We start from the raw sequence: 17,545 nt of genomic DNA, 5'->3' as shown, positions 1-17,545 counted from the left end.
AACAAACAAACAAAAAAGAGATACCGTTTTGCTGCATTCAAAGACTTTACAATATCGCAATCAGACAGCATGCGAGATATCTATATTTTTGGTAATTCAAAAGAATCGATTCATTTGTATGAATCAAAATCCCACCACTGCCATCACGCACCCAGCTATCTCACAAGCAACACTGACACCTGCAGTATGAATGGTATGAACAAAGCGCATTAAAACATATCGCATTAACGTGATCACAAAGTTTCACTCATTTAAACCTGAAATATAATACTATTAAAAGGTTTAAAAATGATATTTGCTTTAAAACTACAGGGATCGCCATATATCATTCATAATAATGTACGGTAGATGGCGCTGTGCGTTCTGGGGAATGAGAGATAAAACAAACGAGGAAGAAACTCATCGTCCTTGTTGTTTTGAAATGCGAAGTTTGTTGTTGCTTACTTTTTTTCTGATTCTTTACGTTTAAATGATATCCTTTTATTTCTTTAATATTTTAGGTGTAAATGTAAACATATATACGATAGGAGTCATCTGTTTCCTTGTAGAGAATAACGATATCATGATCAATGTTTGTAAACCTTGCTAGTAGTTTAAGCACTCATGAGCAATACACGGGCTCTTGTGAGTTGCACAATAATTTCTCTGCAAGACTCTTGTTTTTTATATCCGTGCTGCAAAGGCTGTCTGTCCAGATTAATACAGGAAAGCAAAAGGTAGGAGACAAGATTGCGGATGACCAATTTTTCTGAGCTTTTTTTTTTTGGCAATGTATTTGATGAAAGTGTCAAAAAATGTGTAATTACTATTGCCGTAACTATGGTACCACTTTATTTTACAGTGTCCTTGTTACATATGTTACATGTACTTACCATAGTAATAACAGTCAGTTATGCATAATAACCATGCAACTAACCCTCAACCAAATCCTAATCCTACCTATAGTAAGTACATGTAGTTAATTAATCTTACTCAGTACTTAAATCTATAATTACACTGTAACAATGACACCTTAAAATAAGGTGTAACCTAATATAATTACTATTGTCTGAGTGAGTGTATTTTGAAGTGAGAGTGAAAGTAACAGAAGCTCATACAATGCATTTTAGCTTAATTAAGCATCAAAATAACTGAAGGAAATATTAATTTGAGGAAGAAATTAAGCCAACTAATATGATTTATAATCTTTTGGTTTCTCGACCAATACATTTAAAAATGACAAATGCAGTGAAAATATAGGTATCGGCATCGGCGAGTACCAAAAATGAAAGTATCGGACTCGTTCTGAAAAAAATGGTATTGGTGCATCCCTAGTTTTCTGTTAGAAAGGTGTCGTGTTAGCGGCCCCTAAATTAATAACTAATGATCTTCACAATGGAAGTGAATCAATCAATCAAAACTAAAAAAAAAAATGTCTGAACATTATGAATGAGTGTTAATAACTCCTGTATCAATATCTTTAGGGCAACATGTGGAAGGTGTGGATTCACATCTGACTTACAAAACGTGGACTACAGATACAGGCTGTCATTTAAAGTGTCCAGAAACCAAGATATATTTGGTGTGACTGTATTCGGTGGCTGTTTAAATCCCTTCTTTGGCATTACCGCTGGTTGCCTTCAACGGTATATTTTAAAGCATTTACAAATTGTAAACATTTTAACAAGCATTTCTGTTGATTCATTGCTGATATAAATGTGATTTTCCCAGTTTTGTTGATTCAGAGAAAACTGATGGCACACATACTGTTCAACAACTGCTTGTCAAAGCTGTGGAAGACTGCTTTATAGGAAGATGTGTCATATTTGGATTAAAGGTATGAAGAATTTCTTCATTTAATTTAGGGTGGGGCATCTAGATTATCTGCTTTGTTTATTTACTTTGCTTATTTCTTGTTCCTTCCTAACAGGTTCCTCATAATAATGCCAAACCTTCTTCGCTGTCTGGACAGTTAGTGGCCTGCCAAATCATTTCTCCATGTGAGTCTTTGATGGGATGTACTGTAATCGCTTATTTTAAAAACCTCTTGCAAGCAAATTCACATTTGTGCTGTTCTGAATCTGCAAACGATATCTGTCCATCACAACAGAAAGACTCACAAAGTTCACAAAGAGATGAACTCAACAGATTTGATTATACTCCTCCATCATGTGCAAGGCTGGATTCTCAACCCAGCAGTGAAGGATTCACAATCTCAAGCCCATGGCAATCACCCGGCTTATGCTTCCCTCCGGAAGTATCGAGTAATCAGCTGTCCAGAGACTGTGATCGTAATATTTTTTCACCAAAGAAAGAAGAGACGAGAACATGTAAATGCACATGTCAAAGCAACAGCAGTCAGTTGAAGCATGTTAATTGTATAAAGGATGAACTGAAGAATGAAAAACAAAAATCTTTTTCCTCAAGCTGTGACATGTTTGAATCATCAGCACACTTGAACGGTTTTACTGCGTGTGACACTATGAATCCATTAAGCACCTTCTCCTGTGAAAATAATTCTGAAATTACTACATCCGGACACTGCCTTGTAAGAGCTAAATCCAGGGATGATTATGATTCATCTTTTCATGAGAAGTCACTTGATAGTCATTTTGGTCAAAATGTATGTTTTGATCTAGAACAGTGGTTTTCAAACTGTGGGTCGCGACCCACTTGTGGGTCGCACAGTGAGAAAAGGTGGGTCGCACAAAGGCACTTAGCTGCAGCTAAATTTACGTTACGATGAGTGAAACAAAACCAGTCCGATTAATGACCAAACGACTCTTAAGTGAGTTTTAGCGCCCGCCAAAGTGAATTTTTGTCCCGCCAAAATCTTATTTGATCGGTGAGTAATTAGATGAACTGCTGCGCTTGTCACAGCGCATGTTTAACTGAAAGAACGTCGAGCAGAGAGAGAGAGACTCGGTCGCGCGCGCGCTCTCTCTCTCTCTCTTCGGAGCCAGGCGAAAGTGTAAACATAACAAGACTTCACCGTCTTCAAACTAAGCGCTGTCTTGCTCTCTCTCTCTCCCTCGCACATATTAATCAAAATAAATCAACATGGTGGTAAAAGGTCGGAAGACCAAAGTTTCATGTGGAGCATTCGGAGATTTTTTTTTCCTGAATTACTGCTGGGTGTGAATTGTGCTAAATAAGTTGCCTTATCTTCTCTGAAAAGCGTCCCAGACATTCAGCTGACATAAAACAACACTTTAATTAAACGAAAAAAAAAAATCCAGTGATGAAATGTTTTCTGTGTTGACAGAAATCTTGGATGTCCATGTCCTAACTGCTGGGATAATCACACAACGCGCACATGCACACGTCCAATTCGCGAACTAATGACTCCTTTGAACCGATTCATTTTAATGAATGGTTAAAACAACTGATCTTTCCAACAGTGAACTCAGGAGACGTATGAATCGGTGTATAATCAGTAACACTTTACAATAAGGTTCTATTTATTACATTACATAAAAAGTACAGTTTGCTTACTCAAGCTTAAGCTTTAAAATAAATAAAACCCCTTGTTTTTTTTGAAAAGCATATGAAATTTTTCCACACAGTGCTATCAAGAATCGATAAGAGAATCGTTAAAGAATCGGATCGACAATCAGAATTGTCAGTGGCATTATTTTTATTGATAAAATCTGATCATTTCCCATCCCTATGTGAAGACGGTAAAATTATAATCAAACATTAAAGAACATTCATGTTTTTTTGTTGTTGTTGTTTTTTTAAGAATTAAAAGTTTAAAATATTTTGCTAACATGAGGTCTTGTCACTGTCAGTCTTTTTACATCAGTGCAAAACTAGGGTATACAGATTAAGATCATCAGCATGCATTGATTAATCCCATGGCATGTAGCAAAAAAAAAAAAAAAATGTGCGACCAAATCATGCTGGTGCGACTAACTGAGAAAGTTGGTAGCACCAGTGCAAGTGGGTCTTGAGATTGATTATACTTGTCTAGGTGGGTCCTCGAATGAAAAAGTTTGGGAACCCCTGATCTAGAAGATGCGCCTTTATCGGAAAGCTTACTAGATTTTGTCAGGGTTGAGCCTCGGATATCAGAGATAAATGACACAAATGTGTGCAGTTCAGTTAAAAGTGAAGAAATGATTCAAGTGCAAAATAGATGCTCTCTGACAGAAAATTCAGTGGTCATAAGCTGTATCTCAAAGACTACACAAATGCCTCTTTGTGGTGATGAATTGTCCTCACCAATGCGCAATGTGAACAATATAAACTGGAAAGAGAACGATGAAAATGAGTGTCCAGAAAATCTTGAAATGAAGATGAACATTGCTAAGCCAGCCAATTCTTCAGGGCTAAAAAATACGGTGCAGTTTAGTCCAGACATTATGTGTGCATTTAATCACCCTACAAACAACGGGTTGTCTTTTTCTAACAAAAAACGCACTTTAAAAAGAAAAAAATTAACCAAAAGCAGACCGTCTGTGACTTTTTGTTCAGTAAACCATGAAGAGAGCAAATATTTCAGGCACTGTGCACAAAGTGAGGTCCATTCTGGAAACTGCAAAGTCAAGCAGGAACTGATTGTGTTTGATGACCATGGAGAGAAGTACAATTGCTCTGTAGACTTGTTTGCTTCTGGTCAAAGCAGTATGGACATGAACATTTCGGATGTGACAGAGATTTCTAAAGTAAATGAACCGAGGAATGTCAACACATCAGAGCCTGGAGTTTCAGGTTCCCTGCTGTTTTCACCATGTTTGCAATCCACCCCAGTTTCTTATCATCAGCACTCATGTGAACAGAAGACCGGGCGAACCCGAAGACGTGTAAGCTCACTGTGCTCCAGAGCAATTAAATGTGAGATTCAAAGTAAGATCACAGATCTGGGGTTAAGTGATAAAAGACAGCTGCTGACAGTTGGGTCTGAGGGTTTCTCAGGCGAGACTGACAAGCAGGATGCAAGTTGTAATTTATCTGTAAATGAATGGTCCAGAGATCTTTTTGAAAATTCATTTTGAATTAAAATAGAGAGAGATGAATTCAAATATATTTGTTCTGTGCAAATAAACTATTTTGTAAGTATGAAATGTTGTTAATAACTGTTCAAATAATTTATAAAGAATTTAAAACTGAAAATTAACTTCTTTTTTTTTACAATATATACTTACCCAGAATAATCTATTCTTATGACCTTATTATGTATTCATAATTAAACACTGACTTTACGTGTTTGATAGTCAATGTTCTGGCTTACAAATGTATAATAAAAAGGGTGAAAAAACATGCTTGGTCATTAAAATTGTGTCCATTTTGCTTTTAGTCCAGTCATTTTATGAAAAAAGGTAGGACAAATTGCAACAGAAGCAAACTCAACTGATTTTGTATCTTCAATATGTCCTGAGCATGGTCCTGAGTAAGGAAAAAAAAGCCCCGAAGAATCCCATTAGGGGAAAGTTTAGAAAAAGCCCCTAAAATTTTTAACCTTTACATATCACCATGAAAATTACTGAGTTGATTACTTGCATCAAGACAAAAAAAAAAGTATTACAAGTTTTTTTGAAATTGTTTGTTAACATGGGCAAACGGTGGATAATCTAATTCTGTATGTGCTAATTTGCATAAATACCACAACAGATCTAAACATTGGGTCTAGCCAGGTGAAAATATCTTGTTGAATCTTGTTGACATATAACAGTAAAAGACTTAATGTTAAGGTCTGAATGGAACCCATTTAGGCTACCCATGAGCATTAATACACAGAGGCAGGAAGAAGTACTTTAAACCAGCCTTTATTAATTATTATTGCAGATATGGGGTTTGGGGCTGGGTCCGTGGGACTGTTTCTGGAGGTTCACTTTTTATTTTACCTACCTTTTGTCTTCTGCATTCTCCTTACCCTTGTCTCCTGTTCTCCCCTCAGACTCGTCCCCCAGAAACAGTCCCACAGACCCAGCCCCAAACCACATCTCTGCAATAATAATTAATAAAGGCTGGTTTAAAGTACTTCTTCCTGCCTCTGTGTATTAATGCTCATGGGTAGCCTAAATGGGTTCCATTCAGACCTTAACATTAAGTCTTTTATTGTTATATGTCAACAAGATATTTTCACCTGGTGATACCCAATGTTTAGATCTGTTGTGATATTTATGCAAATTAGCACATACGTTATTAGATTATGCACCGGTTGCCCATGTTAACAAACTATTTCAAAAAACTTGTAATACATTTTTGTTTGTCTTGATGTAAGTAATCAACTCAGTAATTTTCATGGTGATATGTAAAGGTTAAAAATGTTTGGGTCTTTTTCGAAACTTTCCCCTAATGGGATTATTCGGGACTTTTTTCCCCTTAGGATACAAAATCAGTTGAGTTTGCTTCTGTTGCAATTTGTCCTAGGTTGACCCCCATTTTGTCTTAAAATGACTGGACTATTTGTGTACATCAATACTTCAGCTATGCTCATGTATTCAAAATAGACAATTATAATCCAAAAATATATAGGTTAACAATTTCCATAAGTCTGCCTATACCTTGTTCAGAAAATAATTCTCTATATTGTTTTGAACCCACTGAACCTCAGTGTGTATCTTAAATTCAAGGTGATGACGACATTGTACTCTTTTGTGATTTTATTGATTTATGTAATTATTTAATTCTGATAGGCTCTTCTTGAATATACGAGTTCTGTTTTGACCAATGACATTGAGAGCAAAGTTTTCATTACCCAATCGAATTCGTGCGTTTCAGCGCAGCCAATCGGGAAGCAGTGACGCGCGTTCAACTATAAAACGTTTCAGATGACGCGTTGTCTCCGCTGAAGTACGACGGACATTTTGCAACGCTCAACAGAAACAAGAAATCTCGTTACAAAAAAAAGCAAGACGCGAGGAGTCACAGGACGGCATTCGACGTACAAAGGAAACCAAGACGAAATACAGATGTTTAAGAGGACTGTGTTGCAACTAATGTTTGTATAATAGTTTAAATTGTGTGGCTACAGCCTTCGACTCAACGGCTCAAAGATGTCGGACGAAGGCGCGAGGGAGGACGCCTGCCGCGAGTATCAGTCCTCGCTGGAAGATCTGACTTTCAACAGCAAACCGCACATCAACATGCTCACCATTCTAGCCGAAGAAAACATCCAGTTCGCCAAGGATATCGTCGCAATTATTGAAGCACAAATTGCCAAGGTTTTTATGAAAATAGATTTATTTTTGTTTTGTTTCAGTCATCGTCTTGTAGCTCGAGTGTGGCCAGTTAACGTTAGTTAAATGACGACATGACATGAGGCCAGTAACATGGCGGTAGCACGGCGAGTTAGCAAATTACATTGTTTAAATCGACGTAAAACATTTTGACGCTATATTATCGTTAACTACTTAGTTACTAATTTATCATGATATAAATAATTGTATATATTATCAGTCAGAATGCTCTGTTTTCTGGCTTAGAAAAGACACCGTTCCACATTTCCAAATTAGTCCAGTTGGAGCAGCATGTTTATCTGCTTGTTGGGTTCCAGTTGGTCATAAAGTCGGACTTACTGTTGACGCACATTTGGCTTGAAGTTAATAATCCATGTTTCCCTTCACAATACGATTATAGGATAATGAAAACAGCTCGCTACAGTCACGCTTCTATGTTAATACCAATTTGATGTATTGCCTTAAGCCATAGGTTATACATTGTTCTATGTCCATATATAATTATCTGGTGAAATGTAATTAATTTCATGGTTGTATGACTCTTAACTTATCCACAAGAACCCTAGATATGAATGATTCGACATTTCCGTGTTATGTAATCAACCCAACGATCGTCGTTTTATAGTTAAGTTTGTATCCAATGTGTACTTTGCACAAATAGTAATTTTGTAAAGTTGTATTGACTAGAAATGCTGATATTCAATACGCTCTGTCCTTTCACTTAACAGTTAATCAGGTATAAGCATTTGCATACCCATGGTTGTAACGTTAGTCATGTCTTTTCATCAGCTGGTACACGTGGTTTGCTCCCTATCTACATAGATGGCTGGGTATTATTAAAAAAATTCGTGAAAACTTTGATATTATCCTTGTTTGTTTCCAATCTATTTGAAATCTTGCACTATTTCGAATAGTCGTGTTGGGCTGCTCCATGAAAATGAGCACGTCTGGATTTAAAGTCTTTAATACAAATGTGCGCCATTCTAATTGCTTTGTACTTGAACCAATAAAGGGTTTGGGGTGTTAGATTGCTGAGTAAATTTCCATTATTTTCTGAAATGTTAATAAATGGTATACAACTGTGACAATAAACTATGTGAAATGTCCTTTTGTCTTTATTTCCCAGTGTATTTTTTTGTGGTAATGTTTGCTATATTGATTTCAGTCTAATCTAAATGCTCTTTAATACAAAAGCATATGCATTGGTGTTGTGTCCTGTCCAATGACATTCCAATGTTGAATGTGTAAAAATTACTAAAAGAAAGAAATGAAGGAATTTTGCAAAAACTGCTCTCTGCACTGTGGCATGTTGGTCACAACTTGTCAACCTTTTTCTGGAATTGTGTAAAATGTAAAGACCAAGTCCCCCGTCCCCCAATACGAAGATCAAATCTAAACTTTTTTTTTTTTTTATCAAGAAAAACAAACAAATGAAATGAGCTTCATCCCTTTATTTTTTGCTTAAAGGGCTTGGGCTTCTTGCTAAAAGTCTCTGTGAAACTGGAGTTTATAAAGTGATACCAGTAACAAACTAAATTGTACTGACAACCTAACAAAAAAATTTCCTGCTTGATGGACTGAGCATGAAGCGTGGACTTTGAAGAAGTTTTTTCTTTTACCTGGGACATGGATGTTTTTTGTACCTGCATCTGAGAACTTTCCCCTGATTTTTGATGGATCTGGTTTTGAGGATTTTCATTTTTCAATGCAAAACCGTGGACTTCACCCTAAGTGCTTGATTTTTGTCTTTTGTTCCAGTATTTTTAATTCAAACTTATACCATTTAGTAACCTCAAACTAATTCAATGTGGTTTTGCATTTCTCCCATGTTGTTCTCTAAACTTGTCAGTTTTCTATCACTTTAGGCGGCACCTGGTGAGAAGCTCCCAGTTTTGTACTTAGTGGATTCCATAGTGAAGAATGTTGGAGGGGATTACCTTGAAGTGTTTGCTAAGAACCTAGTCAATTCCTTTATTTGTGTATTTGAGAAGGTACATACTACTTTGAATTTGTGTCCATGGTGTTACTTCTGATTGAACGTCATGTGCTTTGTCCTCATTTAGAATACTGTGTAGTGCTTATTAATTCCTTCACCTTGATATATTGTTTAATTCCTTAATCACATTTTTTTTTTTTTCAATGGTAATCTATATAGTTTTGTCAGTGTTATGTGAGAATAAATGGAGGAGTCAGATATTCTTCCCCCCCCTTTCTTTTTGATTCACTTTAGGTGGATGAGGCCACTAGAAAAAGTCTCTTCAAATTGCGTTCCACATGGGATGAAATTTTCCCCTTGAAGAAGCTATATGCACTAGATGTGCGTGTGAACTCTATAGATCCTGCCTGGCCTATAAAACCATTGCCACCAAATGTGAATGCCAGCATTCATGTCAACCCAAAATTTTTAAAACCGGTAAGCATTAGAGGAGTTCTGACTGATTCTTTAATTTACAAGGAGTGGGAAGATATGTACTACTATGGTTTATCTGAAATGTATGCTTTTCTCTTTGCATAGACTGATGAAACATCTCCAAAGCCTCCTGCCCCACAACCTCCAGCTCCGAGCTTGACACAAGAGCAAATGATAAGACAACAGTTGCTTGCAAAGCAAAAGCAGTTGTTAGAACTTCAGCAAAAGAAGATAGAGCTTGAACTTGAACAAACAAAAGCTCAGTTGGTGAGTTTAATAGACACATGCTTTATAACAAGCTGAACTGTAAAGTGTGCTCCAAGTTGTTATTTGCTTTTTTTTTAATTATATGATTAGTCAAGAACAGGTGTTATGTAATGTGACTGCATAGAAGCTGTAGTTGGTCTAATGCAGTTGGATCAACATGCTTCATACTTCTTGATGTGTGCCTAAAACACTTTTAAAAGAGAATTGCTATTTTTGTCCTCAAGGCTGCCAGTCCTGCTATTGCTTCAAACCACAATGCCAGTGCTCCAGTCCGTTTCAGTCAAACAGTTCCTGCACCACAGACCAAACCTTGGCTTCCAGCACCGACAGAAAAATTGTCAACCAGAGATCCTAGATTAAATAGACCTGGTGCCACAACTGTAAATGCAAAGGAACAAATGATGCATAAGAAGGATAGTCAGGTTACACCAAGCTTTCTGAATACATCAGGAAAAAGAGGACAAGTCTCAGCTGAAAGACCTAGTAAGTTGAGGATTCCAAAAAAGGATAACTCTACCATAGAGGAAAGACCTAAATCCAAGTCCATGTCACCATCTGGAAAAGGTGTCCTTGTCAGACCCAGAGGAATGGAGTCTGAACATTCAAAGGCGGCTGAATTGAATAAGAAGGACCCAAGGCTACATAAGCAGATGCATGAAAGGACGGATTCAAAAGATGAGGATAAAGACAAGAAAAGAAGTTCAGAGAAGAAAGAGAGGGATGAAGGTGTCAAAAACTTGGATAATGTAAAGTCCAGGGGCAAGCTTATAAATGGCTCTCTAAACAAGCAAGGAAGGCTTGAGACCTTTGTAAAAAAAGAAATTAAAGTGAACAAAGCAAATGTTAGAAAAAGGTCTCGGTCAAGATCACGTTCACCACCGTTACATTCTCCCAAAAGAAAAGAAAGGCGATCATCTCCAAAGAGAAAAACCAGGAGTATTACTCCACCCCCCAAGTCTGGAAAGGCTAGACTAAGTAAACATCCACATAATGATGATGCTTTTCCACTGTCGAGTATAAGAGATGAACGAAGTACTAAGAAAAGCCCCCCAGAATCAAGACGATCAAAAAGGCCGCTTGAGGATAGACCTGCTGATCAGAAAGATGGACCACAGCAGAGAATTTCTCCTGCAGAGCATAAAGACACAAAAGATGGCAAGAGGTGGAGGAGTGGATGGGAAGAAAACAAACAGTAAGTGACTTTTTTTTTTAAACTATTCATTACACTTTTCGTCTTTCTAAAATTGAACTTCAGCTCAAAGTTGAACCTCATTCAAATAAAAAAATTGTGTGAACAGTCCCAAACAGTCAAATCCAGAGCTTTCAGATGGACGACTGGGCCCCCAGAGACACAAGACTTGGAACACTAATCAAAGACCATCCACACCTCGTACTCCTAAGCAACATCGCTTGAGTGTTGATAGCAACATACAAATACCAGAAGCACTCAATTCTGCAAGCAAACGCAATCTTTTAAGAAAGGTCGGACAGTTTAATTTTTTATGTTTTGTAATAGTTTTCTTGGTCTAATACATTATTCTTCTAGAATATTGCTAAACTGGCCATGTTTTGTTTCAGGCTAGCAAAAGGCATGCTGAGGGTGAAATATCCAATGATGAATTCCTCAATGTAGCCCATCAAATAAACCAACTCTTTCAGTATCAAGAGGAAAGACAGCGGTCTGACTCTTGGGATGAAGCGTGTGATGAGGCAGTGTATCCATCAAAAAAGAAAGGATTGGGAACAATTTCTGATGCAGCGCTTTCTTATCTTGAGCATAAGTCAAAGTTAAAAAGAACACAGCTCCTCCGCCCAGGTAAGAATTGTCCTATTTGTATGTGAATTGTAACACTTTTTGTTTTTTAATATTACATATAGTTTTAGATTTTTGTAATTTTATTTTTAACAATTTTACCATGACAAATTCAAACATGCTCTAAGTTGTTCATGTTGTTGGTTTTTGTGTTGGAGTCTTAATTTGAAATTTTTTTTTATATTCATTTGTCCATCTCCACAGTGCGAAAAGAGGGGCATTCTCCTTTGCATGATATATTACTCTATCAGCCTCATCATGAAGTGACTGAACGATACAGTGAGAGCTCAGATGTGCATAAAATGTCTGGTGATGTCATAAAGCCAGTCTCTGACCATGAAGATCCTAGAAGAACTGACAGGCCTCCATCATCTACAGGATCCACTTTCAGAAATTCGCCAAGCCCTGTCAGCTTGGATGGGACCTGTGGAAAATCCACAGTATTGAATTTTGAACGGGCATCATCTCCAGTTGAAATGGATCAACAGCCTGACGGAGACATCAGCCCACGTTTTGAAAGTCCCAACAGCGTTCACTCTGGTACAGGCCCAGATGATGGTCCAATAAGTGTAGAGGGTCTTCCAAGGCATGATCATTTCTTGGAACAGGGAAGAAGTGGACTAAATCATGATGAATCTCCTGGGAATACACCGACTCACTCCTCAGAAGGACCCATGGCACAGGTGAATGCGCCACGGCATGATGGACCGAATGTTTCTCAACGATTTGACGGATATAAGAGTTCTCAAGCTCCCTTTGATGGGCCACCTAGCCAGATGAGAGAGCCAAGATTAGATGGTCCTCCAATACCTTATGCTCCTCCTCGGTACGAAGGCAATACAGTTGGATTTGATGGGTCTGGTGGGCCTGTAAGGTATCCTGGACATCGCTTTGATGCCCCTCACCGGTTTGAAAGATTTCCCAAAGCCCATGAAAGACCTGTGAGATTTAACAGCCCAGCAGTTTCACACAGGCCAATGAGATACATAGAGCCTCATAACATGGTAAGATTTGACCCTCAAGCCCCAATTCATTACGATCATCAGATGCACCAAAGCAGATTTGTTAATCCACCAAGGTTCGATAATCCTCACATGCCACATGGTCCACCAGGATACGAGGAACCACGGTTCCCGGCTAGACTAATGAATTTTGATGAACAGCAGGGTGCAGTTAGATTTGATAGTCCGTCAGGTGGGATGCGCTTTGAGAACCCGGTGCAGCCTGAACCCTTAAGATTTGATGCACCCCCTGTTATGCCAAGATATGACCCTCAAGGTCCTCCAAGATTCTGTGGTCCAAATATTCCAAACCAGCTGAGACCACAGGAGCCAACAATGTACGATCAAACTCAGGGTCAAGCTCCTGTGATAAACCCTGCTGTACCACCGCCCAATTTCAACATGCCACCCATGAACTCATTTGGTGGCCCAGCTCAACAGTTTCCCATGCAGCAAAATGTTTCACAAGCATCCAACTTCAGTGTGCCAGGCCCTACACCAGATTTCCAAGGTTCATTTAGACCCGCTCCATTCCCTGGTCCAGGTGTTGTTAGTGTTCCTCAGCCTGTAAGTATCCCTTACTCAAGAAGTTTTCTTGTTAAAGGGATAGTTCACCCAAAAATTAAAATGCTGTCATCATTTCATCAATCAGTAAATTTGCAGAATTTTTATTTTTGGGTGCACTATTCCTTTATACTTGAATATTTAATGTTTTGTTTATTTTATTTGTCTTGTGTATTTTCAGATGATGGGAGCTCAACCCTTCATGCCACCAAACCAAATGTCTTTCCAGCCTGGTAAGAATGTCTTCATTATGTTTATTTGTTTGCATATCCTGAAACATAATTATACACTACTGTTAACTTGTCAGCCTACATTTAGTTTTTTTGTATTGATTGTAATGTCTACTTTAGACCTCTATTATAGTTTGTGAATTGTTGATTTAGGTTCCCAGTTTCCACAGCCTGAGCCCGAGTCATTCAGACAAATAGATGTGAACGATCTGTTTTCAAAACTTATATCCTTTGAATTAATAAAACCTGCACAAACAGACTCAACCACTGGTAAGCATACTGTATTATTTCACATCTTACTTTTGGACCAGTAATTGCTCTACACTCTTATAGTTCAAATGAACCTATTTAAAGATTTTTTTTTAATATAATCTATTTTAGACCCCACATTAGCAAGTCAGACTTTATCTGTGCCTGAAGAAGAAGAAGAGGAGGAGGAGGAACAAGAGGAAGATGAAAATGTCCCAGATTTGACTGGCTTTGTTTTGGATGACATGAAACAGTATGCACATCTACATACCCTTTGGAGTTTAGACATAAGTGAAGCTGATATAAATATCTTTATTATTGTGTGAGAATGAAAAATGGTTTAATGAGACCAGCTGTTTTGCAAAATTTGTTTAATTTAGGAGACATGACAGCATTATCACCAAACTATATACTGGAATCCAGTGCTATTCCTGCGGCATGCGTTTTACTGCATCTCAGACGGATGTATATGCGGATCATTTGGACTGGCACTACAGACAGAATCGTTCCGAGAAGGACATCAGTAAGAAAGTTACACATCGCCGTTGGTACTACAGTCTGACGGTAAGTCGGATGTGGTCTTTTCTTATTCCTTTTATTTTTTTATTTATTCTGAAAATTGTATTACGGAAATAACTGATGACCTCTTGAAAAGGTGGTCAGGGAACAAAGGATTTTTTTTATATCTGACATGAAGAAATGCTGTGTCTATTAGGATTGGATTGAATTTGAGGAAATCGCTGATCTTGAGGAGAGGGCAAAGAGTCAGTTCTTTGAAAAAGTTCATGAAGAGGTTGTACAAAAAACGCAGGAAGCAGCCAAAGAGAGAGAGTTCCAGAGTGTAAAAGCTGCTAAGGATGTCGTTCATGAGGTAAGGCAAACTACACAGACTTGTGTGTGCTTATTCATAGTTTATAGCGTCATGAAACCCCCGTGTTTTATTACTGGACGTTCACACCTTAGATTTGAAAAAGACTCGGAAAAGTAGAAGGTCGGAAGAGGGGAGACAACAACCAATAAAACAGACATAGAACACATTCATTATACAGACAAATGATTATTAAAAGATGAATGAAAAAAATAAATAACTGACAACACTTTTCCCTTACTAATCATAATGAGTGCTCTTGTTGTTTTCTTTAATGTACAACATGTGTATATATCTGTTAACCTCTCAGAAAAATGTGTTACGAGGTTTCATGACCCTTTAAGAGAAAATAATTTATTTAAAAAGTACCTGCCGAACTAAAAAGTTCTCTTTCTTCCTCCTCAGCTATGTGAGATTTGCCAGGAGCAATTTGAGATGTACTGGGAGGAGGAAGAGGAAGAGTGGCACCTCAAGAATGCCATCAGAGTTGATGGAAAGGTAGGAAATCTTCTAATGAAAAGAAGAGCTGTTCAGATGTTTTAACGGTGCAGTAAGTGATTTTTGAAAAACACTGTTGTAAGTTAGACCGAACACCGCAACAAACTTGTAGCCAATCAGCAGTAGGGGGCGTGTCCACTCATGATGGGGGAGGAGAGAGTAAGCAAGAGGGAGGTTTGAATAAAGACGGCTGAAGGCTGAGAGAGACAATACAAAAGTAAAAAGCTCAGAGGAATAACACTGGAAAAAGAAGGGTTATGATCAGGCAAGAGCTTTAGGACCCACACTAATATTAGATAAGCTTTCCAGCGCTGGAGAGACCCAAGCGAGAACGCAGAGGTTGCATTGTTTCTGCTCCCAATGTGAGTAACATTGGTGTAGTGTGTGTGTGTGTGTGCTGCTGGCGACTAACAACAAACCTTGCTTGTATATATTTTGTGAACTGTATGTTGTCTTTTGTGCATGCTTGCTTGTTCGTTCTTCATCTTTGCTTTATTTTCCGAGAAGCATTATTTTGCTTTGCTTCTGCTATGATAAGAGACACTCTTGCATTGAAGGGGGCGGAGCAATGAAGGGAGGGGTGTTTGTTTAGGTTGATTTCAAATATCAAGTGTTTAACAACAATTTTGAAAAATCGCATACTGCACCTTTAATAGCAGTGGCTTTGATGTTTGATAAAACACTTAATTGTTTTTTCCCCCTCTTTTAGACATATCATCCCTCATGTTACGAAGACTACAAAAATGTAAGTGTTTATTTGTAGTTTATCTTGTTCGTACTTCATATGGAGAATGCCATAATCTTAACATGCATCACACCTACACATTGAAGTCCTGTGGCTGAAACATGCTGTATTTGGATTCTGCTTTTGTGTAAAGCTTTATTTAATTTATGTGGAAAATAATTCCATCATAATTTCTATTTAGGCAATTAAAACACTTCCCTTTTTTCGTAGACATCCTCCTTTGTGGACTGCACACCCTCACCCAATAAAATGCTTACAGAAAACCCTTTAACAACTTTCCTGAAACAAGAGCAGGGTGATGAGGTGTCATGCTCCAGTATTAAAGAAGAGCCCCCCGAGGACGATACGGATGCACCAATGGTAAAAGAGGAGGTTCAGGTTAAGTTAGAAGGCGAATCACAAACCAGTGCAATTATTTTCTAACTCTGCTGCTCTTTAGCCACTTTTTTTTGTGGTTACTTTAGCTGGTCTTTTGTGTTTTTGTAAAGAAGGATATTTTTATATTGCAGCGCTCTGGGGCCGGGACCTCAGCTAGTCACTTTAAATACATTTTTGTATTTGTATCTGCCTGCACAATTCAGGTATTTTTGCCATGTGAATGCCCAATGAAATGTACTGCAAAATATGTACATTTGGGGGTAAATGTATATGTATAATTTAATTTATAAATAAAGATATTTTTGGTATTCTTTGTGTAGTATTGATAAAAAAAAAGGTTTGAATTTTTTGGGTTCTCAGAATGAGACATTTGTTCTAACATTGAGAATGGTGAATAGTGGTTGAATACTAATTTATGAAAGACTTTTTTTTTTTTTTTTGTCTCCAAAAAAAAACACAAGGGAAATCCCTTTTCAGTAATTGATAATCCCCTAAATCCAGATGTGGGGCCGATTGTAAATTATAAATATGAGAATTTCCTTGACCTCAATATGTAAATAGTTATTTCAGAGTTTACTACTGTATTTGGTTCAGAGTAATGTGTTTAGTTCAAAATGGAAAAAAAAAAAAATCAGGGTGGTTTTTTTTCTCTCCTTTTGCAGAGGTTCAAAGGGCAATTTTGCTTTATGCGGATTATTCAATAAAAATCATCTAAAGAAGAAATAGTGTCGTGTGAAAAGTGATTATTGTGTGTTTTTTGATTGATTTAAAGTTGTCAATTTTATGCATAATCCTAAATAAAGTTTCAGTGCTAATGGAATATTCTCTGTTCAGTTATTCTGTCCTGAATATTACAACATCATGTGTGTCTGTTTGAAATCTCACTATGCATACAATAAAATTAATAACCATATTTAAACTATATAATTTAGCACTCATGTTAAAAGAAACCCTTCAATAAAATTGCATTTATTTTACTTTAGAAGAAAACAAAACCTTGCTCAACCAACATGGTAAAAGCTGTTTATATTTCCATATGACTTCTCTTCGAAGATAGGTTACAGTGATATGATGGAGCTGGTGTGAAATTGGTCTGGTGGTCATGGACCCTTAAAATGGACATTGTTGATGATGATGAACAAAAAACTAAGTCAAGCTTATGTGGTCAGTTTAGCCGTATCATTGCTAACAACTTGATAATTATTAACATAAATGTTTGAATTAATTACCAGTGTGCACTATGCTTTGTAAAGGTACAATTTAACCCACTGAGAAAAATGGTATATGTAGAAAATACAATATATTATGCTTCAAGATATTAAGTGAAATGACTCAAATATATCAGATTCAGTTTTAATA

General features: G+C 37.3%; 2 protein-coding genes across 3 annotated transcripts; both read left to right on the top strand.

The window, feature by feature from the left end:
• The first annotated feature begins 358 nt into the window (after nucleotides 1–358).
• On the top strand, nucleotides 359–5,253 carry ddias (DNA damage-induced apoptosis suppressor). 2 transcript variants are annotated; one of them, XM_084386284.1, is made up of 5 exons: nucleotides 361–716; nucleotides 1,464–1,625; nucleotides 1,711–1,816; nucleotides 1,910–2,622; nucleotides 3,994–5,253. In XM_084386284.1, the coding sequence occupies exons 1-5, from the start codon at nucleotides 604–606 to the stop codon at nucleotides 4,037–4,039; spliced, it is 1,140 nt and encodes a 379-aa protein (XP_084242410.1). In that variant the 5' UTR covers nucleotides 361–603; the 3' UTR covers nucleotides 4,040–5,253. The 2 variants fall into 2 exon arrangements, with proteins under 2 accessions (XP_084242409.1, XP_084242410.1); XM_084386283.1 differs by lacking the exon at nucleotides 3,994–5,253 and having other exon boundaries at nucleotides 359–716; nucleotides 1,910–3,848.
• Nucleotides 5,254–6,741: 1,488 nt separating this feature from the next.
• pcf11 (PCF11 cleavage and polyadenylation factor subunit) lies at nucleotides 6,742–16,496 on the top strand. Its single transcript, XM_084386282.1, has 16 exons — nucleotides 6,742–7,148; nucleotides 9,029–9,154; nucleotides 9,394–9,576; nucleotides 9,679–9,840; nucleotides 10,065–11,032; nucleotides 11,139–11,322; nucleotides 11,419–11,656; nucleotides 11,858–13,221; nucleotides 13,400–13,451; nucleotides 13,602–13,718; nucleotides 13,830–13,950; nucleotides 14,078–14,261; nucleotides 14,413–14,568; nucleotides 14,971–15,063; nucleotides 15,773–15,808; nucleotides 16,019–16,496. Exons 1-16 carry the CDS (start codon nucleotides 6,981–6,983, stop codon nucleotides 16,229–16,231), a joined length of 4,365 nt encoding a protein of 1,454 aa, XP_084242408.1. The 5' UTR covers nucleotides 6,742–6,980; the 3' UTR covers nucleotides 16,232–16,496.
• The last annotated feature ends 1,049 nt before the right edge of the window (nucleotides 16,497–17,545 follow it).

The sequence above is a fragment of the Rutilus rutilus genome (genome assembly GCF_951802725.1).
Source record: "Rutilus rutilus genome assembly, chromosome: 18".
NCBI classification, from domain to species: domain Eukaryota; kingdom Metazoa; phylum Chordata; class Actinopteri; order Cypriniformes; family Leuciscidae; genus Rutilus; species Rutilus rutilus.
Note: the sequence above shows the minus strand (reverse complement) of the source record. Positions and strands in the feature narration are given on the sequence as shown.

Bases quoted from the DNA above. Each gene is read 5' to 3' on its own strand.
- ddias (XM_084386283.1), top strand. From the start codon at position 604: ATGAGCAATACACGGGCTCTTGTGAGTTGCACAATAATTTCTCTGCAA. The intron at 1,626-1,710 runs GTATATTTTAAA...TGATTTTCCCAG, and splicing joins ACCGCTGGTTGCCTTCAACG to TTTTGTTGATTCAGAGAAAA. The intron at 1,817-1,909 runs GTATGAAGAATT...CCTTCCTAACAG, and splicing joins GTGTCATATTTGGATTAAAG to GTTCCTCATAATAATGCCAA.
- pcf11 (XM_084386282.1), top strand. From the start codon at position 6,981: ATGTCGGACGAAGGCGCGAGGGAGGACGCCTGCCGCGAGTATCAGTCC. The intron at 13,719-13,829 runs GTAAGCATACTG...AATCTATTTTAG, and splicing joins ACAAACAGACTCAACCACTG to ACCCCACATTAGCAAGTCAG. The intron at 15,064-15,772 runs GTAGGAAATCTT...CCCCTCTTTTAG, and splicing joins CCATCAGAGTTGATGGAAAG to ACATATCATCCCTCATGTTA.